We start from the raw sequence: 25,285 nt of genomic DNA on the forward strand, positions 1-25,285 counted from the left end.
TATCATGTAGGAGAAATTCTAAAAATTAACAGCAGGTCTTCCTGCTTCCTTTTCACATGGGACAAGGCCTGGATTCTAGTGAAGTCTTTCTGCAGATGGATCTCAATGCAGCCTCATGTGAATCCTGATCTGGTACAGATTTAGGGAACCCGAGGCCACCTCAAATCTAACAGTAGATCATTGGCTACAGTCTAGAAATTTAGCACTGGGCTCTTGTACCAGCCTAGATAGGAAGCATACTCTCACTATCTAGGGAGAAAATTTAGTCTTCTCCCATATAAACTATGTAACCCAGACCAGCCTTCTCTCCTTCCAACACAAAGGAGAACCTTTGCTCAGAATTGCCCCTTTATCCTTTTCTTCTAATTTTTCAGAGACGTCAGATTCTCCCTCTCACTTCATCTGGGTCCTCCTCTCAGCCTCAATAGCTCTTCTTAGGTCTGATCCTGACAGGATCTTCTCTAACAAATCAGGACTCAGCACCAACATCAGTTTCTCAGAAGCCGCTTAGAAGTTTGGTAGACTTTTCCACTATAGACATGCTGTACCTTTCTAAAACTACCCAACATGTTCAGTGTGATCATTATCTCTTCTTCTACCAGAGTGAAAGCGCACCACATTGCTAAACATACCCAGAATAATTCATGATTAATAGCTCTATTCTGAATGATGCAGTGAATGAAAAAAAAATGGACTTTTGTGCTACCGTCACAAATAATGTTAGCAGTGACAAATTCAGAATCAGCAAAGATATACTGGGGGCCAGAACAGTTTGGGGCCACATCTGATAGTCAGGGGTGAGTCTCTGCACCAGATTCAGGGGTCACTCCCAGGTGATGTTCAGGAGACTATGCAGTGATAGAGACTGAAATCTGATCCTGACAATTATTATTGTTATTATTATTATGAATGATAGTCACAATGATATTAATAATAATTAAGTAATAGTAGTTTAGAGGCCAAAGAGATAGCTCAAAGTGTCAGAGTTTATGCTTTGCATGCAACAGAACTGGCCTGGACTCTAAGTAACATACGGTCCCCCCAGCACCCTGAGACTGACCCACAAACACAACCAGCAACATCCGTGTGACTGAGAAATCCAAACAAAACCAAAAATAAACGCCAGCAACTTCTAATTAGTCCATAATCTGCAGATTTTTCCATTCCTGTTTCAAAAGAACTAAACTAGCACTAAGGATAACATCAGGATTCAAGGCTCCTGAGAAGACTGGCAAAGTCTTTTTGTAATAAGAAACAGTTGAAATATTATTTATCCAGTTAGAACATTATAAGGAACTAAGATATTTGAACCTTGCAGGCAACTACGCATTGTAATTTGAATTTCTCTATGTGTTTTGCCATAAAGGCAGCTGAGTGAAGTTAGGCTATGATCGAGCTAAAAATATCCATACCCAAAGACTTTTACTGACTTATATTCAGGTGCAATGTGAAATCATAACCAAAAACACTGAAGATATTTATTTCCAAATTTGTAACAGAATTTTCTCAGTCTCAAAATTAGGAAGAAATGTTAAGTATTCCTTTTGTGATGGCAAAACAAAAATATATATGTAATAGCATGACTCACCTGTACTAATCTTCGAACATCTATTTTAAAAATAGATGACATCCTGGATGAGAGAGATAGTCACACAGGTAAGGTACTTGCCTGGCACACAGCCAAACTGGGTTCTATCCCTGACACTATATGTGATCCCCTGAGCACCACCAGGAATAACTCCTGAGTACAGCCAGGTGTTGTCCCAGATCCAAAAATACAGGTGACATCCAAAGCATAAGAAAGGCAGCTTGGACAGCAATAACTAACTCTCAACACTGCTAACATTGTGCCTAAATTTCTAAATAAATTTGGTTATTTGAAACAAAAGTTGAACAAAATTATAAAGCATTTGTCTGTGTATTCATTTGCATATGTGTACATACATATGATACACACACATGTATTTCATATATATGAGTATATTTGTATTCCCAAGTCTACACAGTAGGAGCTATTTCTTTATGTTTTACCCTCAATTTTATTATTCAAAATTTGTAAAAATCCACCATTTAAAAATTATTAGGCAAAAGACTTGAAAATAACTGGTTATTTTTATTATATATGTGCACACATATATCAGCATAACTGTCAGAAAAATTATATACCTTGTACCTAAGTTTTAGTATTATAAAAATTACCAAATATGTATTTATTTTTGAAAAGCTCAGTACCAGTCTTTAATTTTTGAAATTGGCCATATAATTTCAAGAAATGAGAGGTTGCTAGTTTCTCACAATTCCAAAATGAAATTTTATATAATATTTATGTATTATACATGAAAGCGCACCATGATTGAATATGCTAATAATAAGCAGTAGAATGTTCCATTTACAAACACACATCTTTATTTTGTTGCTTAGTCCTAGTGAATCTCATCAAATAAACCTGGACCTTTATAGACAGTCAAATTTGGGAAATATTGCTATCTCCCTTGAAAAAGCATCAGAATAAGAAGTTTTTACACAAATGGATTAAGTAAATTGACCTCATCAATCCTAGCTACCTTACAGTAAAACCCTGAGAAAGACAGTAGCAGATCTTAGCAAGCATTGTCCCTTTTTCTTAGTCTGAGGACATTAGCTTGTTGGAACTTGTTTTGACTGAGTGTGGATTCACAAAGTTGTTACTCAACTATGTCAGGCTTTCCTGTGATCTAATGTTTTCCCACGGAAGGAAACTTTCCTCTTTGTGTGAGATAAATACCTTCAAAATCCTTCTTCCGAAAGACATTAGTATCCTGCACTCATTTATAAGGACACTTCAGCTACACTCTCTTTCTGAATTCATTCATTTGTGCTACTTTATGAGGTTGTGTTTATAACAATCACGTTTTGCCAAATACCAAGTTTACCATATAAACATTATTTTGGATATCTTGGCCCTACTTTTAAAACTTGAAATTACAGTGGCAAAATACATGATCTAATAGCTATATAAATTTACAGAGGCAACTGATTGGAATTGGGTGTCATAAGTTTATTTATTCACTTGGTTTTGATTTGTTCTTTCAAGTACAAAAATGGAGTTTAAGCTTTTTCCCCTGAAAAAAATCTCTCTCTCTCTATCTCTCTCTCTATCTCCCTCCTTACCCTTACAACCTTTTTCTTTCTCTCATAATTTATTCAAATGAAACTATTTTGCTTCTCTAACAAAATGGATTTCAGTAGTACATTTTATCATACAAGTCACATATGAAAACAATTTAAATTAACTCATGAGTAGACATATTATCTCAGGTCTTTCAAATTCATATTTTTCACAAACTCTTTATAAAACTCACAAAGACGCTCAAAATTCTGTGATGGGATAACATATCAAGAAGTCATTATGTAGAGAGATACAAAGAAATGAGTTTACCATATTTCTTCATGCAATATTTTTACTGAGTTCATTATGAGACTTTCAAATACTTCTAATATATACCTAGTCAGCAAAATAATCTCCCCTGAGTTCAGAGACTATGAAGACAATTAAGGCCCTTTCATATATACAAAGCACAATCTACTGTTTAATAACAAAACTAGGGAGAAAATGTTATAAAGTTTCATCATTTCATGTACAGTTTGATGTGGAATTTCAGAATTTCCTATTTTTAGAACCTGCCTTTCACTATGCACAAACTGTGTTACTACCTGCCCAAGGATTGATTTTACTGGAGAGCAGAAGCAGAAGATGACTAGCAAACAAAAATATAAGATAAAATTCAACTATTAACATAGAGTATACAAACCATAGATGGGTGAGTTCCCAGTAAATAATTTTTGCATCATTTCTGCTTTGGGAGGAATAGAGAGGGTTAGGTTAGGGGGCCACACTTGATGGTACTCAGGGGCTGATCTTGATTCTAGACTAAGAAATCACTCTTAGGTCATGAACCCATGCTGGCCACATGCAAGGCAAGCACGGTTACCCTTCTGTATTCCCTCATTTCCTTTAAAAAGAAAATAATTGCCTTTCTAGTTCTTTATATAAATAACTGAAAATTAAACACAGCGGCAATTGTTGATCACTCACATTTCATGTCTGACATTTTTTTAAGCAAATATACCTAGAGCACATGCACACTGAAGATAATTTGTAGGCTTAGCCTCCCCTCAATCAGTGATTGCAAAGATGTTATGGCATCACGCCCATTTACTTTCAAATGTTAGCTCTGATGTGGCCCCATAGCAAGAGAGGAACATAAAATTGACAGAATCAAACCAATTAGAAGCTCCAAGAACTGGCCTCTGTCACCTAACTGCCAATCTTCGCTTCTTTTTTATTTTCATAAACAGAGATAATGGTCCAATTCTATTTCTATCTGCAACTTCTTCACATCATGAACAAAGCAGAGACTCCCAAGAACTGAGCTTATTCAAAATTGTACAGCAAGTCAAGAATCATATAACCTTATCCCTAGACCTTTATCTGCAGACCAACCAGCTAATTAACCACCAAGTCAGTGCATGGGGCATATCAGCAATGCAAAGACAAATTCCAGGCTTCTTCTACTCTGGATGACACTTTCTTCAACTACTGAGAAGGAAGGAAGATGTCTGCCTTCAACAGGGAACTTTTACTCTTCAGCATAAGTGCAACTTGCTCAATATAAACCATAAAGATTTCTACATGGTTTGTTTTGTTTTTTATAGTGCACAACAGACGATAATTCTGTGGCGAAGTATGGGTTTTGTTTTACTAGGACCTCTGAGTAATTTTTTTGCAGTTATAAATAAAAAAGACAAAATATTTGTGATCAAGAAAAAATGCAATTAAAATGCATAACTTCCAGGAATGAAGTTCTATTGGAATCTATTGGAACACACCCCACTTATTATTCAATCTCAAATGATCTATAGACTTTTCTAGCTACAAAGCAAGGTTATGCAATTATAACAGAGGTAAAACCAAGAGTAACTATCTAGCTCTTTAAGTTAAAGTGCTGAGACATCCATTGTACAGTCTTATGCTTCCTTTACTGAATAAAATAGGTACCAGGAGACTGCAAGAACAGGTTGGCCTTGATAAGTGTTGGCAGTCAGCTCTGCATTCTTTAGGTTCTCTTGGGTTTATCATTAATTATATAAAATACCCATCAAGCTCAGGTGTCTGTGGAGATGTGAAACCTACCAAATATTTGAAAAACTCTATCAAGCATCTGAGAAATCAAGATAGGTGATTTAACGTCCAACCACAGTATATTGTTTTGACCCCTATTATTAATTTATTGAAATAATGAGACAAGAAGTAAATCCCCCAAAAAGAACTTAAATTCATGTAACATTTTAGGTAATATTTTACATTCCTATCATCACTTTGCTGCTCTCTATAAAATAAAGACTATCAAATTTTTCACATTTCTCTTAAATGCTAAATCCCAGGGGGCAGATATCTAATAAGACCTTACTCACAAGGAAAGTAATAAGAGGATTATATTCCGATCCTGTCCAACCAATGAGTCCGATTACAAGGCGGATCTATTTACACAGTGAGATGACATCCTTGACGATGACTATCTTTTCTTGAAATAGAATGCAACTTTGCATTAAGCCCTTCCAATCATTCAGTAAACAATACATGTTAAATAACATTTTTTTCCCCTAAACATAAAGCAGTGCTTTCAAAGTTTTCTTCGTTAGTCATAGAAAAGGATTGATGAAATATTTCAACAGAGGTGTCTTTGGCTACACTTCCCCACCACCACCATTTTTAAAAAACATGAATCTAGGTTAATACTGGTTTCAGTAGGGTCCATGTTAATAATGTTTTCTCATTTGCATAGGCTAGGAGATAAAGCCGGTAAATCCATCCTCCTCAAGTTTAACTTGAAACTCTCAGCTTCTTCCAAAAGAATTTGTCTTTGTACTCCTGTTTTCCTTTGACCAGTCTCTCACTCTCATGTTCTGGCAATGAAGTGAAAAATGAAAGAAGTATTTCAATCGCACTGAAGCGCCGTTCATTGAAAGAGACTCTCCCTCATCACTGATGCAATCCCCCCTAAATGGGCACTATAATCTCATGACCTTTCAACTGGGACATAACACTCCTAATCTGAATCACATTCTCCTTGCCCCCACTCCCAGATTTATCCCTTGGGCCTTTTCAGTTTTATTGCTTTGTTGGCTTCTCCCTCTAGTTAGATATCTAGATTTCTGATTATTTCCCCAGAGAATTTGTCTACTTTATATAGAGAGACCCAAAAAGGCATTAGTTTTAGATGGCTCAGAATTATTTTTTTCCAACCTAAATTCTTTCTAAAACATTTCGATGTGCATGGAGGAAGATAGTGAGAGGAAGGATGCTCTGAGAGTTTTTGAATGTTAGGATATGTGAGTTCTTAATCATTGCAGTGTCTCTATTATATTACTAATAAAGATGTTAAATCAGACCTCACTTGAAGCTGATCTCTAGACATCACCCACCAAATCGTTACATTTTCATCTCTGATTGCCCTTGGGTATTACCACCTCTTAACAAGATATTTCACTTCCACAGAGTAAAAAACACAGGTTAGAGGAAGCACCACACAGTCCTGTAAATGTTCTTTCATCTGATATTCAGGCTAGAAGGAAAGGTTTGGAAAACATGTAAACACATTTAAGAGGATCAGAGTAGAAGACTGTATAAGAAAAATGGAAAATAAACAGCAGACTGTGTATGATTTCTTTAAACACCAAAGCTTAGCCTACCTTAGCTCCTAAATATGAACAGGATTATTTGAGTATCCTACTGGAAAACAGTCTATGAATCCCTAGGATTTTCTAGTTGCCAGACACAAGTCACCAAGATGGAAACCATTTTAAAAAGGCAGCTGAGATGACTGACAAGTTCCCTAAAACTCAAGCAATTTTGATTGAATTTTGCTTTGTACACGATGAAATCAAAAGACGTAAAGAGAAGCAGTGTGGATTATAAGTGAGGATTATAATGCTACCTTCTCCACTCACATACTAAAGTACTCTATGGACATAAACATGCATGCACAGGTGCATAAGCATATATGTGTCAGCACACACATATATACACGCATATAACCACTTCTTTGTAAATTCAGACTGTCCCTTATATCCAAGTGCTCATGGGAAATAAGCACCTGCCACCCTTAACACTTTCTCATTAGATGCTTCTCTAAACTCTCAAGAGTGCTGCAATTAGTTTCTTTATCAAACAAACAAAAATGTGATTTGGAGGCTGTGAAATAGACCAACTTACAGCATTTTGAATATCATCATTAGTATCACATTTTTGGCTTGACGGTTATCAAAAACATTGCCAAAATCTAAGAAAGGCTGGCTGATTTCTCCTAAGTGTTCATTTGGGATATTTTCCACACTTCAAGTTGATCTTGCAGCAGCCACAATGACCATTTTATGAAATACTATTTTTAATTACTATTATTTTAACACTATTGCCAGTGCTGAAATGGGAGCAACTTCTTGGTCAAAAGCGTGGACAATGTATATGAAATCTCACTTCCTAAAGAGCCAAAGTGGTAGGAAGACCTCTCTTGCCTGCCTTCCTCCCCTTTAAAAACAGAAGGTATTAATCACCCAATTTCAAAGGCAGCTGACTGATGCTATTCACTGAGCAGGGCATTCTCACTAATGTGCCCCCATGAATAACTCTCAAGGCTTTTATTATTGCTCTGAGTGGACTCTTAGCAGCACAGCCTCGCTTTAGCAACCCTCATCCCCTCAGGCTCCAAAAGGATTATAGATAGCAGCTGAAAGCATCATTGGTAAAAACAAAAGTTTTTAATGGGAAAAAATGGGAACAAAGTGGACATATTGGAGGCAAGTCATGATTCATGGCCTGTGCTGTGTGGTGCCTCTCTTTCTCTCACTCAATGCACTCTTTAGTTTTACTACTGGCTAAGAGGGGACCAGGCCAATGCACTTCTCCTAGCAACCAATATCGGTCAGCAAAGAAGGCATGTCATCTGCTAAAAGGGAAAACGGAAGAATTTTGGGTCCTACAAAGCCAGACACATGTTCTTTTGCATTTGATCCCAAATTGATTATCAAAAAGGATTCAGTAAATGCTAAATAATTCTGTTTTATGTGAATGTTAACAATCCATAGAACTAAATATCAGCTTGTCCACTTTGCAATATAGCTGGGTTTCAAATGCTGGTTCAATTCATTTCATTCAAATGTGTAGCGTTTTATATTTTTCCAACACTCCCCTCTACCCCTGACTGTTCATAGAGAATACTCCTCGCAGGTAGATCCTTGCAAACTCCTGGCATATTTCAAATGCAAAGATTGTGTGTAAACCCCATAGCACCCCATGTTCAAAAGCTTAGAATTGCCTCTTGAGAGAAATAGACTATAAAAGTAATTGCCTTATTTGCATGTCATGTTGAACTACCGCTTAGAAAGATTAAAAACAATTTCTGAAAATGAAAATCTGAACAAAAGTGGAATTTAAATTTAACACCAGGAGACACATTTGCTGAGAAACTGAGAAACCTGGAGAGTTTCCTAAGACCCAACTGATGAACATCACAGGTGTTATAGTTTAACCGAGAAATGCAATAATCATTCATACCCTGGAAAATGCCCTTAAAGGGTTCCTGTTGGATTTGGAGTAGAGGTTACGCAACACAAGTCCCTTCACCTATTCTAGCCATGTGTGTGAGCAATGGAGGAATAAGAGCTATGTTTGCCCAAAAATCTTCCTGCACATGTTGCAGATAGTTTCCTAGTCTTTTGCTTTCCCCAATTTGGTTTTGTATTGACAGTTGACATTATCCAGGCTTTCAAAATCGCTGTCGGATTGAAGCAATTAAAAATATACTTAGCTAACCAAATCACCTACGTGTTTGAGTGAGGAATGCTCCAATTCAGTCTGTCAGTGCTTCTCTTCAGCTGAAGTTATTCTACATCTAGAGCATTTGTGAGAAGAACGGGTGGCCGTACATGGCACAGGAGTGAACACGTGAAGACCTGTGAGGGTATCATAGAAATACTGATGGACTATTGTGAGCTCTGCACACCAGAAATGATCAGTGCAGTGAGGAAGGACTTACAAGACCCTCAAATTCCTAATTCTCATTCTTCATCTAACATTTCTCTTAAAAGAAAGAAAGAGGAATACTATTACCTGGCATTTTAATTTTAAAAGAGTGCTAAGCAGGGATATGGTACCAAGGGTTTGATTGAGTGCTCTGTACTTGGTAGAACTTGGTTTAATTCCCAGCTATATGTGGACCCCTAAATACTGCCAGTGTAGACATATATATATATATGTATATATATATAGGGGTGTGTGTGAGTGTATATATGTGTATATATGTGTGTATATATGTGTGTATATATGTGTATATATATATGTATATATGGGCTGGAGCGATAGCACACGAGGTAGGGCATTTTCCTTGCATGCCGCCAACCCGGGTTTGATTCTTCTGTCCCTCTCGGAGAGCCTGGCAAGCTACTGAGAGTATCTTGCCCACATGGCAGAGCCCGGCAAGCTACCTGTGGCATATCCAATATGCCAAAAACAGTAACAAGTCTCACAATGGAGACGTTACTGGTGCCCACTCGAGCAAATCCATGAGCAACGGGATGACAGTGACAGTGACAGTGATGTGTATATATATAATTTTTATATAATAAAATAAAAATATAAATCCAACCCTAATTTAAAAAAAATAAAACTAGAGAGGGAGTTGTCCTTGCATGTGGGAAGTCTTGTGCTTATCTCACAAAGAAAAATTGCATCATTTATTCTTACTCCTCCATGATCCAGTTGGGAAGAATTTACATAATTGCTCTTTGGGCTAAGGCATCTTTGTGGCTAACAGTGAAAGATATGCCAACATAGACAGCTATTTCATATTTAAAAGAACAGTGTATCAGGTCAACACTATTATTAGCAACATATTAAGGTTTATTTTAAAACTAAAAGAACAAAAATATGTGGGCAAGAGTGACAATACAGTGTGTAGGGCATTTGCCTTTCATTCAGCTAACCCGGGTTCAATTCCTGTCATCCATCCCATATGGTTGACAGCATTGCCCGGAGTGATTCCTGAATGCAGAATCTAGAGTAGCCCCTGAGCACTGCTGGGAGTGACCTCAAAAGCAAAAGATATATATAGAGAAATATATTTATGTATACATAAGCATGCATATATATATATATGTATGTATATGTATGTGTGTGTTTGTGTGTGTGACCAGGGAGTGTAACTCAGTGACAGAGGGCATGCTTAGCATTCATAAGGCCTTAGGTTTGATCCTTGGCAAAAATGAATAAATAATATCACACAATTAGCAGCAAAATAAAAATATAAAGTACACTTGGAATGCCTGTTCCTAAGCACATCCTGAATTTATGTTCTGGATATACTTGGAAAACTTTATTCTAAATTATGAGATATACCTAAACAATTCGGTAAACTACACTCTGGCATTCACTAATGTTTGAACATACAACACTTCATAGATGGGCTGATTTGGAGGCATACCTGGCTGTGCTCAGGGCTCACTCTGGCTTTCTGCTCAGGGATCACTCTTGGTAGAGACTGGGGAACCATATTAGGTGTGAGGGGGTTGAACCAGGGACAGCCACATGTAGGCAAGCCCCGTGCCCCCTGTACTATCTTGCCAACCCTGTATTTATATTTTAACTTTATTTTTTTTAAAGTTATTTGACTGGAGAAAATCTGTTGACTTAATTTTTTTGAAAACCAAAATATCTCCCTTTTAATCATGCTTACAAACACTTTCATTACACAGGTTTTTTTGACATATACTTTAAATTCCAAAGGATTTCAGCTGAATATTCCTTATATGACTTAAAAAGGATCATAATGAAATATCTGAATTATATATCATTTTCTGCTTTTCATTTTCAAAGAGGTTTGAGACCAAAAACCAGGGAAGAGATCCCACATCTGTCCTTACAAGAGAACTTTAAACGCCACAGTTCACTCCCTCTCCTGAATTAAAAATGCTGTGTTGCATATGGTTCTAGTTATAATGGCTAGAAACTTATTACAGTGGCCTAACACCATTTTTCTTTGTATTAATTTTTACATTCCATTTACTCATGAGCAGTAACTACTACTGATATTTAATGAATTAAAGTGGATGTGAGTCTCAAAACTAATAAATTTTGCCTTTAAGTGATATTTCTGATCTTAAGCCCACAAAAATAGCATATATTCCTTGTGAATATTTGGTGTGAACAATAAATATGATTGAAAACTGGATGTTCATTATATTTCCAGGAAAATAAAATTTTCTCTCTTTCGATTACTCAAATAGTGAATGACAGTACTACAAACTTCCTATAAAATAGTATCTACATTTGAGTTTACACAGAGAAATTGCATCTTTCTGTCTTACAGTAAATTCAAAAAATTCCCAAACTGGAGTTTGGTCCTTTAGGCTACCCACAGTGATTCCTTTCCATAACAGAATTAAGTTTTTAAATTCAAGTTATATTTTCTAACATATACAACGATGCTGCATGAAAATCTGCATAATTAGTAGTTGTCAAAAATTAGCAGAATCAAGACCTACCTGATCTCAAAAAAGAAAAAAAAGACAAATAGCCTATCCCACACCAAATGAGTGGATCTGAATTCTGTTTTTCATTTGTCTGTTTGTTTGGGGGCCACACCCAGCAATGCCTAGGGCTTAATCTTGCTCCTATTCTCAGAAATCACTTCTGGCCCGGCTCAAGGGACCATAGGAGGTGCCATGAATCAAACCTGGGTCAGCTGCGTGCAAGGCAAACACCTTACTTGTTGCACTGTCTATCCAACTCCCAAAATGTTATATTTAAAGAGATTTTCTATAATACGAGTGATTATTTTGAACCAATAATTTTTTAATAATAATGAATTTACTTCACAGTACTACATGTCAAATGCACCAAGTTAAAAAAAAATACTCTGGATAAAATGTAAATTAGTTAAAAGAAATCAAATTGGAGGCCTTCATAAGAAGTCTCTATTTGTTAACAAATTATTATTTGTAGTGTGACTCTGCTGTTTATTTCTTTCATTCATAATACCATTCACTTGGGAATCCCATTTGGTCTGTAATCAGCCTATGATGCAATGGACACACAGAGGCACACATGTCAGAATGCATTTGTCACAGTTGCATAGGTGTGGCCACAGAGGAGTCCCCTTAGAAGGCAACAATCAGTCACCTGAGCTCATTTATGCATGAAAGGTTTTATGACTCTTGTCATGAAAAGCACCTCAAGTGTAGTTCATAATTAGCCTGAAAACCAAAACCTTTTAAAATATGCTTCTTGTCCATATTAGGCAGGACATGGTATGAAAATTTTTAAAAATGCAAATAATAATAAAAGAAAAAAACAGTTCAATGACACTAAATCTATTCAGAGTAGAAACTGATACATTAATAAGTACATAGATATAAAGATTCAAACATATAAACAATGTATAGGGATTTATTCTTCTTAGCAACTAACGAGATGACACTGACTCTTTTTGTTTGGCTTTGTGTGGGACATGCAGCCACAGCCAGGAGTTAGTGCTGCAGGCATACTCTTGGCTCTATGCTCAGGGACCACTCTTGGTAGGGCTCAGGGGCCTTAGGTGATGCCGAGGTCAGATATGTGCAAAGTGGTGCATCCTACTCCCTCTATTTCCTCTCTGGCCCCGACACTAACACTCTATGTGACCAATTTTAAAGAAAAGGGAGCCTAGACAACAGGAGATAGGCCATTTGGCTTGCACTTGGCACTCCTGGGTCTGATGCCCAGTACCCCTTCTGATGCCCCATTCCTTGTCTGATGTGATCCCTGAAAGCAGAGCCAGGAGTACACCCTGAGTTTGAAAATTTGAAAAAAAATAAAGATAAGTAAAATTTTCACATAATACAAAGATGACATTACTTGTGCAAACTCATTCATTTCTAATGACTAGCTTGAAATAATTACACTACAGTTCTTCCCCCATAACAAACTATTAACATTAAGCTGAACCACTTGACTTTCAACCAGCACGACTCTATCATCATCCTATTCCTCTAGTTATTAAGTTCCATGGAATAAAATAAAATTCACAGTCTTTCTAACGCCTAACACCATACCTCTGCCTCAATGGCCCAGGTGAATGACCCACTTGGTGTCGTTCCTTCACAGATTACAGTTAGAAATCATCCGTTACTATAATCATCTATTATTATGTTGGAAATACCCTCAACAGATTTCCTACACCACACACACACACACACAGACACACACACACACACACACACACACACGCACGCACACACACACCATACACCTGCCAATTTACCAGAAAACATTTTTATTTCAGTTACTTGAATATTTGTTACCTTATCTTCTAAAAACTTATTTCCTACAGGTTGAATTTAACTGGCCATATGTTGTTCATAGATCACCCAATAAAGACACCTTATTTATAGGGTCATGCTCTCTAAGAAGATACTGAACCAAACAAATAACCTCAAAGTATGTGAAACTAGTGAGCTTGTTGACAAGTTCAGAAAACAGCTGGTCGCTGTCAGTATCAGGAGTATGGGAAGCTTGTAAAAGAGAAAGCTAACACAGTCTTAAAACATGCATGTTATATAGAGAAAATATTTTTAAATATGGTTTCGACTCTAGACACCACTAAGCAATAATGGGATTTGTGACAAGGGGCATCAAATCTCTGTGCTTTTTTTCTCAAAAATCCAATCAAGGAGAGAGCTAAATTGTACAAGTCCAAATAATTGTTTCTCACAGATGTTATCATTTTATGATTTATATTTAATATCACTGATGTCTTTGCTAAAAGTGACAACTTCAATTGGATTAGTTTTAATTGCAAAAATGTACAAGGCAATTGAAGGTGACTTATAAGATAGATAACCACTGACAAAATTAGGATTGTTGAAAATTTAAAACAAAATATCATTTAAAAATTGTACTGCTGCAAAATATACCCCCAACTTGTAAAAACCAATGTTTTATTTACACAGTATATTCGAAGAACATTTTATAATACATCCAATTGCTAATAGGAATGCAGATTGGTGCAGCATCTTTAGGAAACAGTTTTGCTATTCCTCAAAAGGCTAAATATAATAGAATTCAGCAATTCCATTCCAGGCACAAACCCAAGAGAAGGGAAAACATGTGATCATATAAAGAATATTTTCCTATTGATCACAGGAACAATAATAAGAATAGCCAAAAAGTTGAAATGATCTAAATGTCAGTTTCCAATCAGTCATGATACAGAGGAAACTGGTTGTGATGATTACAGCTGAAAATGCCTTAAGACAATGTCCACTACTATGAAACTTTTAAAGTTTTCACTATTTAAAAGCTGTATATTTGCAGACTAATTTTAAAAGCAATGTGTCTAATTCTATATCTGAACTAGAACAATCATTTGGTAGGAGGATCACAAATGTCAGTACTCAGGGCAAATCCTGGCTCTGAATTTAGGGGTATCTTTTGGTGGTATTTAGGGGCTATAAATGGTTCTGTACTGAGTGATCTCTAGTGGTGCTCAGGAGACTATATGCAACGCCAGGGATTAAACCAGGGTCAGCCGCATGAAACAATCTGTCTGCTCCTAAAAATCTTTTTTTTTTTGTAATCTACTGCTAATGCTTAAGAAAGTTGTCCTAAAGGTCATTGGCATCCCGTTGCCCATTGATTTGCTGGAGCAGGCACCAGTAATGTCTCCATTGTGTGACTTGCTGTTACTGTTTTTGGGATATTGAATACGCCACAGGTAGCTTGCCAGGCTCTGCCGTGCGGGTAAGATACTCTCGGTAGCTTGCCAGGCTCTCCAAGAGGGGCAGAGGAATCGAACCTAGGTTGGCCATGTGCAAGACATACACCCTACCCTCTGCACTATTGCTACAGCCATAGAGGTAAAGGGGAAAAAGTTTCAAGTTCACTATTGGGTATCATCTAGTAAGTCAATGTTCCTTAGAGTGAATACCTGGTTATGTTCCTAGAAAGGTACAACAGAATCATCAAAAGATAATTTGACAACTCATCCAACAAATCATTCATTCATCAAATTATACCTACAATCCAACAGTAGACCAGAAGACAAAGCAGTGTTAATTTTGGTAGTAGGAGAAGAGTAAAGATGAAAAAGCACCACTGTAGAAAGCACTCCTGGTTAGATTGGGGGGAAAGGCATATCAAGGCAAAGAAGATCTCCTGCTAGGAGAAGATTCAATGACCAATCAAGATTTATGTATGGCCTCTCTTTCTTATTCTATTCCATATATATGGAGAGAGAGAAAGAGAGAGAGAGCTGTATACAAGGACTTACATATGCATATAGGTACACATATATGCACATGCACACCTCTCTCCCAAAGAAATAAACCTAGAACTTGGCACATGTTCTTGCGCTGGCCTAGGGCATGAAATAAATCTCCAAAGAATACCCTAAGCATAGTATCATATATTTAAAAAGTAAATAGAAACTATAGGTGATCTGAGGTTCCTGCACTAGAAGAACGTCAGTAAACATGACAGGCAAAGTTAAGTCCCATCATCAGTGGAAGAATGAGAGATTTAACAAGGCTGCATGTATCGCTCCCTATATGTAGACAAGATACCCTCCTTGCACCTTCCCTGTTTCTCAAATTTGCTAGGTAATACACTTAACTATGCTTTTGTTCCAATCTATCTTTTCAAGGATAATTGTCTGGCATTCTAGTCTGGAAAACAATGATACTCTCCTCTGAGGGCAGAAGTTAGATTGACTTCTTGTCCAATATAGTTATGACAGAATTGGAGGCCAGGACAAAAGTTAAACACCTCTCCTTGTGGGTCATTATTGAACATCTGACTATTTGCACATTATCTGATACTGGGATCCTCCCATTAGTTACATGAGACTTGCAGGCATAGAAAATGGGTTCAAATATGAAGCCACGATGCTAATAAAATCCTTTTTATTTGACCCAGTAGCCTCCAGTCTTTTCTGGAATTTAGGAATTATGAAGGTGTAACTTCTTGGTTTCTAAAACAGTTACACACACACAGACACAGTGACTGGTATCTCTGAAAATACACTATATAGAACTTATTAAACCACCAGAAGGACTGACCAATGCAAAGATCTGGACCAGAGCTTCAGAGGTGGAGCAAAGGACGAATGCAAAGTCAGGAACACAGATCAAAGACATTTTTGTTTCTAGATCTCGGTTTAAATCAGAGAATGTGAACATCCACGGTGAGAGAAGTAGAGAGGAAGAATCTTCGAAAAAAAAATCAGAAGAATCTTCGAAAGCATGGGGAGGATTCCAGAGTCAGTGGGAGACACTTGCAGTGTGCTCAGTTAAACAAAGTGGATTTCCAGGTGCGAGTAGAAGGAGGAATAAGGTAATTTTTCTGCATGTGACAAACCCTGACACTGCTTATGGTAACCAGAGTACTGCCAAGAGTAAACCCTGAGTAAACAGCTGATATGAACCCCTCCCCACAAAGAAGGGTAGATTTACAGGGAGATACTGAGTAATTTTTTTTTCCTTTAAAACGACAGGTATACAAGTCCAAATAGATAGTCAGAGGGTATGGATGTTACTTTGCATGAAACAGTTTGATCCCTGGTATCACATATAAGAAAGCCTCTTACTTTCGCGCCTGGCTGTTTTCCCCAGGCCCCTCAGAGGGGGTGGGCCTCAGTTTCCCTCCCCGCCCAGTGCAGAATTTCCCTCAGCCGAAGACCTCCTGAACCTTGCCACAGCCATGCTAAAGGCCCCTCTCCACACGTTCGGACGAACCTCATGCATGTAGGAACCGGCAGAAGAACCCAGGTGTATAGGACCCAGGGCTGAGACCTCCAAGCCTGCTCAGATCAGGACTGGGCTTCTTCTGCCCAGATTCCCCATTTTCCAGTAGCTAGGTGGTCAGACCCAGAAACTGCCCCCTGCTCCGTGTAATCCCAACAATGGCCAACATCCAGAGACTATAAAACCAAGCTCCCAGAAGACATCTTATAGCCTAGTTTTCCCTCTGGGAGAACCTGGCAAGCTACCGAGAGTTTCCTGCCCACACAGGAGAGCCTCACAAACTCCCCATGGCATATTCATATACCAAAACCAGTAATAATGATGGATCTCGTTCCCCTGACCCGGAAAGAGCCTCCAATGTGGCACCATTGGGAAGGATGAGTAAAGAGAGGTTTCTAAAATCTCAGAGCTAGGACGAATGGAGACGGTACTGAAACCACTGGAGAAATTCGATGATCAACGGGATGATGATGATGATCACATCTGCAAAGTGCCAGGAGTGGTACCAGGATTAAAAACTGAGCACAGCCAGTTATGGCCCAACCTCGCAATTGAAAAGGAGGTGGGGCCTGGACCAAGTGTGCCTGGGAATTTGCTCAATTAGCTCTCCATTATGGCATAATGACTGCTAAACCTTACAGAGAGTGTATTGGAATTTCTCTGTGGAAGTCGTTATGGGAGACCAGAGATTCAACTTAATGGTAGACTGCCCTGGCATGTGTGAGGCTCTGGATTTCATCCCCAGCACCAGTTAAAAAAAAAAAGACTATGTTATCATATGTTCATTTTATTCAGTTTGAAGGAAAATATCAGTATCAATCAATGCACTGTAACACTGTTGTCCCATTGTTCATCAATTTGCTGGAGCGGGCACCAGTAACGTCTCCATTGTGAAAGTTGTTACTGTTTTTGGCATATCGAATACACTACAGGTAGCTTGCCAGGCTCTGCCGTGTGGGTGGGATACTCTCAGTAGCTTGCTGGGGTCTCTGAGAAGGATGGAGCAATCAAACCCAGGTCTGCAAGGCAAATGCACTACCCACTGTGCTATCACTCCAGTCCATCAATCTATGAATTTACAATAATCAATATCAACCGGGAAATAATGCAAGAAACCTAATTCTTTTTATCTAAAACACTCATAAAAGCCACTCCATTATGTACCAGAACTCGTTTTGTAATTTCCGTTTAGTCGAAAACTGAAATAAGAATCTATGCAAAAGAAATACACACAAAGCTGCATAGTATTGCAAAAGATAAACGATAGTCAAGAACCCCCTTAGATAAATCCAAAGCTAAAACATTATCAACATTTTTCCTTTACATGCAGTTTTCTTAAATTCTCCTTTAAGTCCTAATTGCTATTCAAGACGCACTCAGAGTCATTTTCTTCACTTCTTTTTTGATGTTTCTGTAAATCATTCCATAACATCAAGCAAAAGGGGAGGGGTGAGATATAAAGAAAGAAAATGCAAAGGAGGAGGGAAGTAAGTAAGACAGAAATCTCTTTTTCTAATAACCACAAAAATGGCATTGCCCACGGAAAACTAGGACTGCAGGAACAACTTCCTCAGAGAATGCTTTCAGAACTATTCCACTACAGGAACTACTCTAGATACACACACAGCAGCCCACACACAGAAGCTCCCAGCACGATAATAAATGCAGCCACATGTATGCAATGTGCTCACATAGCCTATTTTACTATCAAAGGTGCTGTTCCTTATGGATTCATCAGGGCTGAAATAGAATGTTTTGGTTATTTCATATAATTATAACCTTTTTAATGCTTAAAGAAATTCTTATGTTTTATGATCCACATGTTGCCGAGAATCTAGGATTATTCAAACAAAGCCAATTCAAATATGGTATCACTCTGTCATAGCAAGAACAAATTTCAGGTTACTTATATGCAATTTAACTCCTGAAATGGGCTACATATGGCTGTGATAATGGGCCTATTACTGAAAGAAGCACTTTAGCCCAAAGTACAGATGTATATGAGATTATACATCTGCGTAATATTTACACATAATCTTTATCTTTCCAAATATCATATGTGCCACTTTCATTTAGGAATGAGTACAAATTAAAGGTAAGGAAATCATTCTAATTGCCAAAACATCTCTTAATAAGTATTATAAAAAATATCGAATTGGTACATGTTTTGGTGGAGTTGAAAGTCTTGTCATTATTTTTAATTGAATATAAATCATTGAAAAACATTTATTCTTAGTTAACAGTAAGGGAAATTTAGAGCTGTCTATCCCAGTGTAGAATATGACTCCTCCCCCACCCCGCCAGCTCCCACCCACACCCCACACCCCACATCCTACCCCCCACACCCCACACCAGGGACCTGTTGGAGGGAATAATGACTGGAGTAGTCTCTAACTCAACTGCCTGTGACACTTTCTGTGGACTTCGCAAGGAAGCAGTGCTAGGCAATTATTAGTTCTTTTGTTCAAAGGGAGTGATAAGCTAAATAAGTTTGGGGAACTCTGATTTAGAGAAGAAAGCCTACATCCCATGTACAGTCTCCTAGTCTAGTCGAGCAAATTCTGCATTTAGTTCAATGGTGTCACCTGAGACATTTTTTTCTTCACACTACCAATTAAAAAGGAAAAAAAAAACTTTGGAGTTACCATCTAACTTGATATTTATTCTCTACCGGTTCCTACAGACTCCAAGAGAGTGTGTGTAAAACACCATCAATAACATTTGCACCGATCTTCTGCGGGAAGGCAAAATTCTCAGCATTTTCCATACATTTGAAAAATGCACATATAAATAACCAAGCAAGCAAATTTCGATGCAAATCTATGTATCATTTGTCACTGCATAAAATTAATTTCTATGTCTAGCACTCAGATCGCCAGTATATCTTTGAAATGGTACAGGCATCGCTAAATTTGAATTTCATAGGCAGAGGAGGAAGCCCACACTTCCAAGAAAGAGAAGAAGTAAACAGAAATCAGAGTCTCCTGGAAGAGGAAGAGAGCCCAGAGCTCCCACCCCAGCCTGTGCTCAGAGATGTGAACGCTCAATCCCAGTGCGTGGAAAATAGCCTAGAGGGCAGTGTTGTCTACACCCATAATTTTCAAGGCTCCCATGGAGAAGCTGCCATCCTGCTGGAGTTAAACCAAAGACAAGCTCGGGTCAGAAGCATGACTGACTCCCACACCAAATCAGTAAGGAGCATCCACGGTTCCACGGTGTACTTTGTCTGTTGGACCAAGTAGCTTGCCACGTACAAAAGCGAAGGTTTCACATCCAGAATTTTTTACACTGCCTTTTTCAACTCCTGAACCCAGGTCATTTTCCACAACGTTTCTAGTAAGGAGACTGCTGAATTCAGAGGCAGATGGAATTGTGTTCGGATCCTATCTGAATAAATCAGAACAAAGATTCTAGGTGTGTCTCCGCCACAAGAGGGGTGCCAGATAGTGGTGGGGAGAAAAAGAAGGGCAAAAGGGGAAGGCAGGACTCAGGCAGGAGAGAAGGAGGGAGGCAAGGAGAGAAATGTCTTTTTGCTACTGCTGTTCCAGCGAGCTGGTTAATTGCATTTGTTTCATATATCTCCAAACACCCTGGTACATTAATTACTTTCTGTAACACCAAGCTCTTCTGATTCCCTCTGTCACTTCCACTGAGCAATTTAATTGTATTCCTCTAAGCTACACACTGATTAAAAAAAAAAAAAGAAAAGAAAAAAAGGAAAGAAACTTGGTGATTATTCCGTGGGAGTTCCTAAGGCACAGTTTCTACACATATTTCTAGTGTTGGAATATGTTGAGCCATGGTCTATGAGGGCAAAGTACCCCCCCAAAAAAAAAAAATATGCTTATCCTAACAACCAAGCACTCTTGGGACAAATACTTCAATCTTTTTGTTGTGATAATGTATCACAGAGGTAAATGTATTGGGGAAGAAAATGCATGGTGAGTGATTTCAGATATGATTAAAGATACTGACAGGAAAATTCACAATGATTCATTCTAACCATTCCGTCCTTAGAACGGAGAAAAGAGAGAACGGTGTCCCCACATGAATGCCTCATCTACCCTGGCTGGGGGCAAAGGTACTCATGGAGTTCATGATTGAAAATAAGCACTTGACAGTAGGTAAACTCATCTGTATTGCCTCATGTTTATAGAAAGGCTTCCTTTTTGATTCCAATCCACTGGGTTCCTTAGAGCAGCTGCTGCCAGAACAAAGTTAGCTGCTACAGGCAAAAAATAGGCAGTGTCCCAAATAATGGATTTGTCCACAATGCAAATGCTGGCAGAAGGAAAAGTTTATACAGTAACAAGCTCTGATGATGACTCAATGATTTGGCCCGCCACACCTCAAATACTCCCCATATACAGCAAATTAAAAAAAAAAAAAGCCAAGGACTATAATCCATTTTCAGAAAGAAGCACATGTGGTAGTCTTCGCTTTAAACTCCTTCTTTCCATTCCCAGAAATATTCTAGTCTCTGGGTTACTACTGAATCTTCTTTCAAGTGACTTCTTTTGAACAAACAAACAAACAAACAAAAAGGTTCATGATGACTTCCTCTCCCCATTGAAAAGAGCTACAGAAATAAAAGGCGGTTGGGAGGTGGGAGGGTGGGGGTGCGTTTTGCAATTTTCTTCCAAGAAACTGACATCATGTGAAAACATCCCAGGAAACCAAATCGGAACAAAAGACAGGCGATTCCCAGGCAGAAGGCTGTGGGCTTGACAGTCAAACTTGACCTAGAGGCCGACACCTACAGCACCTGTTCCAGATCCCCATTGTGTTTGCCACTGGGGACCAGGCAGAGTGTTTCTTGCCCACAGCCAGCCGAGAACTAACGCTTCCCCCTCCTTGGAGCCTCGCCCGGTCCTACTTTTGACGGTGTCCCCTGTAAGATCTGAATATTTCATTCTGGTTTCACACCAGGAGAACACTCAGCAGCAGGCAGGTGACACTCATTGTTCCTGAGATCCTGGTCTCAGATTCCCAAGTCTCTGAGTCTTCCCCGGAGTGGCTAGTACCATCCCCCCCCATCCCACACCCCCCTCCCCACCACACAGACTTGAATTTATCAGCTGAAGTTCAGCTCCAAGAACAGATACCCAGGACAGAGCAGGCACAAGACTAATCTACCCCTTCAAGAGATTTACTATTTCTTTTACAAAACTGAAAGTCCATCATTTATTACCCAACTCCTCAATTAATTAAATTGCAGCAACAACAACAATAGGTGACTACTTACACATTCTACTTCCAGCAGTTTAGAAACAAAAGACGAAGCCCCCCACCCCCACCCCAAGACCCCTAACCTGGCCAAAAAGGGTCCAACAGATACAAAATGCCATTTTCTATATAGTTTCTAGAAAGGACCGTGGGTGTTTGCCCCACCCTTTGGAGGGGCGAAAGGGGGAAGGAGAAAAAAAAAACATTTGTAACTTACCATCAACCCAAACATAGAAAAATCCACAGAGCAGTAGTTGTGTAAACATCAGCCGACTCATTTTGACATACTAAAAAGAATCCAGATTGTTTTGTTAAGAAAGCAATCCCAGAGAGCAAAAGTACAAAAATAAGTATCAAACAGCAACAACAACAACAAAAAAAAGAGGTAGGTCCAAAGTTGAGACTTTCCCTTAGATGCTCAAGTCCTGGAGATCAGATGGGGTGAGCGGAGAAGCTTGAACCCAGCACGTTTAGATCCATCCACATCAACAGAGGGTTCTCCAAAGGCGGCTGTATCTCCATCCACGCTCGGGCTTCCGAAATTCCCACCAATTCCGCCCCAGCCGGAGGGATTATTCAAGTGTGTCCACCCCTTTCTCCTTAGGCTCCATTGCAATCCAAAGCCAAGTCCTTTCTTCGGGAGTCAAGAGGCAGAGGGGGAGGAAAAAAAAAGAGACCTAATTCCTAGAAAGTGTTCCACAAACTTGCCAGCGCGCTGCCCAAAAAACCCATTGGTCCGTCTAGTGCTTGGCTGGCTCTCCCGGGTGTCCTCGTCGGCAGCAGCTCCGCGTCCAGAGAGTTGGCTTTTCGTCTTCTATTTTTTTTTTTTTTCACTTAACTTCCATAATAAGATGTGTCAGAGCAACACTTTGCAGGCGGCCCGACTTGGCGGGCCCTCTCCTCTGCAGCCTCCTTCCCTTCCCTCCACCCCGCTCCCGTTTTTCCAAAAGCCAGAAGAGGGGGGATTTAAAAAAAAAATTTTAAAAAAAATCTGGACGCGTCGGCGGGGAGAAGCCCAACTCTTAGGCGGCGGGGCTTGCACGGAGGGGAGGCACGGGGCGCAGGAGGATGCGGGGCAGGACGCAGACGTGCAACCCCCCTCCCCCCCTTCCTGGCCGGGGCTCGGTGCGGAGCTCCGGGGACGAGGGGCAGCCCCGGAGCCGCCTCGGGAGAGCCCTGGGAGCGCCGCCGTCCAGCTCCCGCCGCCCCGCGCTGTGCTCGAGCGTCCGCCTCCTCCGGCAGCTGCCGCGGGTGGCAGGACTTAGAGGAGGGAAGGCGAGGAGGAGGGAGGGCGGGGAGGAAGGAGAGCTGCTCCGAGTCGGCCCCGGGGAAGGGGGTGGGTGCAGGGGGGTGGGGGTGCGCCGATGAGCCCCGCACCTCCAGATTCTGCCACCCGCCGCCGCTGCAGGGGGTGGGGTGGGAGTGTATGTGTGTGGGGGGTGGGGGGTGGAGGGGGGGAGCGCCAAGCCGGGCAGGGGTTGGGGTGGAAGGAGGGGAGCTAAGGCGTCTGGAGTCCCGAAGGGGCCGCCGAGGCACCGATTCGGAGCCGAGGCCACCGGTCCAAGGGTCTCCCCGGTGCACGCCGCCTGCTTCACCCCCCCTGTCCCCGGGCCGCAGCCTGCCCGCCTCGGGAGCGGCTAGGTGGGCTCCAGCCCCCCCTGGGCTCCTCGCCGCGTGCCGTTTAATGGGCAGGTAATTTTCTCGGTGAGTGATTTCATGGAAGCCCTGCCTAATTATTCATCCCTCCGTCTGCCGGAGAGGCTCGCGCTTTCGGGAAGGAGCTCGTCCTCGGGCACCCAGGGCGCAGCCTCAGTGCCAGTTCCCAGCACCCCGACACTCTGTCTCTGCACCTCCCGCCAGCCAGCCGAGCGGGTGGCCCGGGGTGGGCAGGGAAGGAAACTCGGTGCCAGCACCTTGGCGAGCGGAAAGGTGATGGAGAAGTGCAAAAAAAAAAAAAATTAAAATTAAAAAAAATTAAAAAGAACCAAAATAAAATAAAAGGCGGCGCGGGGTGGGGGCGGCGAGTGGAGACATTTCTAGCACGCGAGGGCTCGTGTGGAGCGCGACCCGAGGGCCCGCGGGAAAGCGGGTGACGGGCGACTCCCCTCTGGTCCAACTCTGTAGCCTTTTGACCCCCCGCAAAGGCGACTTGGACGGGGGACAGGGTGGGGAGGAGGAGGTGCAAGGGAGTCGGGCCCAAGGTGCTGAGGAGGACGGAGAGCGGGGAGCAGAGACCCGGGGTGCGGAGAGGGGGCTGTAAGGTGTCCGAAGTTTTGCGCGCCCCCCACGCCTGGGACCGGCCCCTTTGCGAGGAGCTTGGGACCAGCCGGGGTGGTGGGGAAGCAGCACATCCACCTGAGCGTAGCCGAGCCGGGGAGGAAGCGACCGACCCCCCTGGAGACGAAGCCTGACCCTGTCCGAGCGGGGACCGGGGACGGAGGGCCACGCGAGACCAGAGATGCCAGCGTCGGCTCACGTGCGCTCACTGGCTCGCGGGGGGCGGTCTGGTGCCCGGTGGGTTCAAGCCACGCACGCCGCTCCCCGAGCCCAGCTAGATGCTCGTTGGTGAGACTTTAGTTCCCCCTACTGGAGAATATTGGGAGCGCTGCTTGTCTGTTTGGGGTCCTTGGAGAGGACCTTTTGTTTGCTACTTGTATTTTGGTGCTGCCCCTTGGTTTCTCTCGCCTGTGCCAGTGATGGACCTGATAGCGTGTATTTTGTTGTTGTTGTTTGTTTTGTTTGTGATGGCCACGGCAATTAGGAGAGTTTTTACAGTGCCTCGGCTAGTTTAGGGATTATGGTAGTGCAATAGGCTTGCAGAAGGATAGAACAAGATTTTTGTTTCTGAAGCACTAGATAATTAATCTCAGCATCCTGCTCCCGCTCCCATTCTATGTCATGTTGTTGTTCTTAATAAGTGCATTCGTGTGCTGAAGTTAAATCACTTGAATCATCACAGTGATGACCGAATGATTATGTTACCACTTCATTGGTAGGAGAAAGCTAAACAAATTTGCATGCATTTCGCCCATCAAAGGAATAGCCAAGAAGTCTAAACTAGATATTACTGTGTTCTAGGAATGCCCACATCACTGTATTAATAAAATATTATAATAATATTGGATGACTTTTGAACTTTCACTTTAAATATTTTGATGAGACTTAAAATTAGATAGCACCACATATACCTTATTCCTCTAAACAATGTACTTGCCTATCATAATCCCAAATCACAGTCCAGTCTCCT

General features: G+C 40.6%; 1 protein-coding gene across 5 annotated transcripts in view; it reads right to left on the reverse strand.

Moving 5' to 3' along the window:
- Positions 1-22,940, reverse strand: part of ROBO2 (roundabout guidance receptor 2) — a 630,168-nt gene extending 607,228 nt beyond the window's left edge. For all 5 annotated transcript variants that reach the window (XM_055125444.1, XM_055125442.1, XM_055125443.1 and 2 more), the window contains exon 1: positions 22,256-22,940. In XM_055125444.1, coding sequence (XP_054981419.1) covers positions 22,256-22,316 — 61 coding nt within the window. In that variant the 5' untranslated portion in view covers positions 22,317-22,940. The remainder of the gene's footprint in view (positions 1-22,255) is intronic.
- Positions 22,941-25,285: the final 2,345 nt, after the last annotated feature.

This window comes from Sorex araneus, chromosome 2 (genome assembly GCF_027595985.1).
Source record: "Sorex araneus isolate mSorAra2 chromosome 2, mSorAra2.pri, whole genome shotgun sequence".
Classification (NCBI taxonomy): domain Eukaryota; kingdom Metazoa; phylum Chordata; class Mammalia; order Eulipotyphla; family Soricidae; genus Sorex; species Sorex araneus.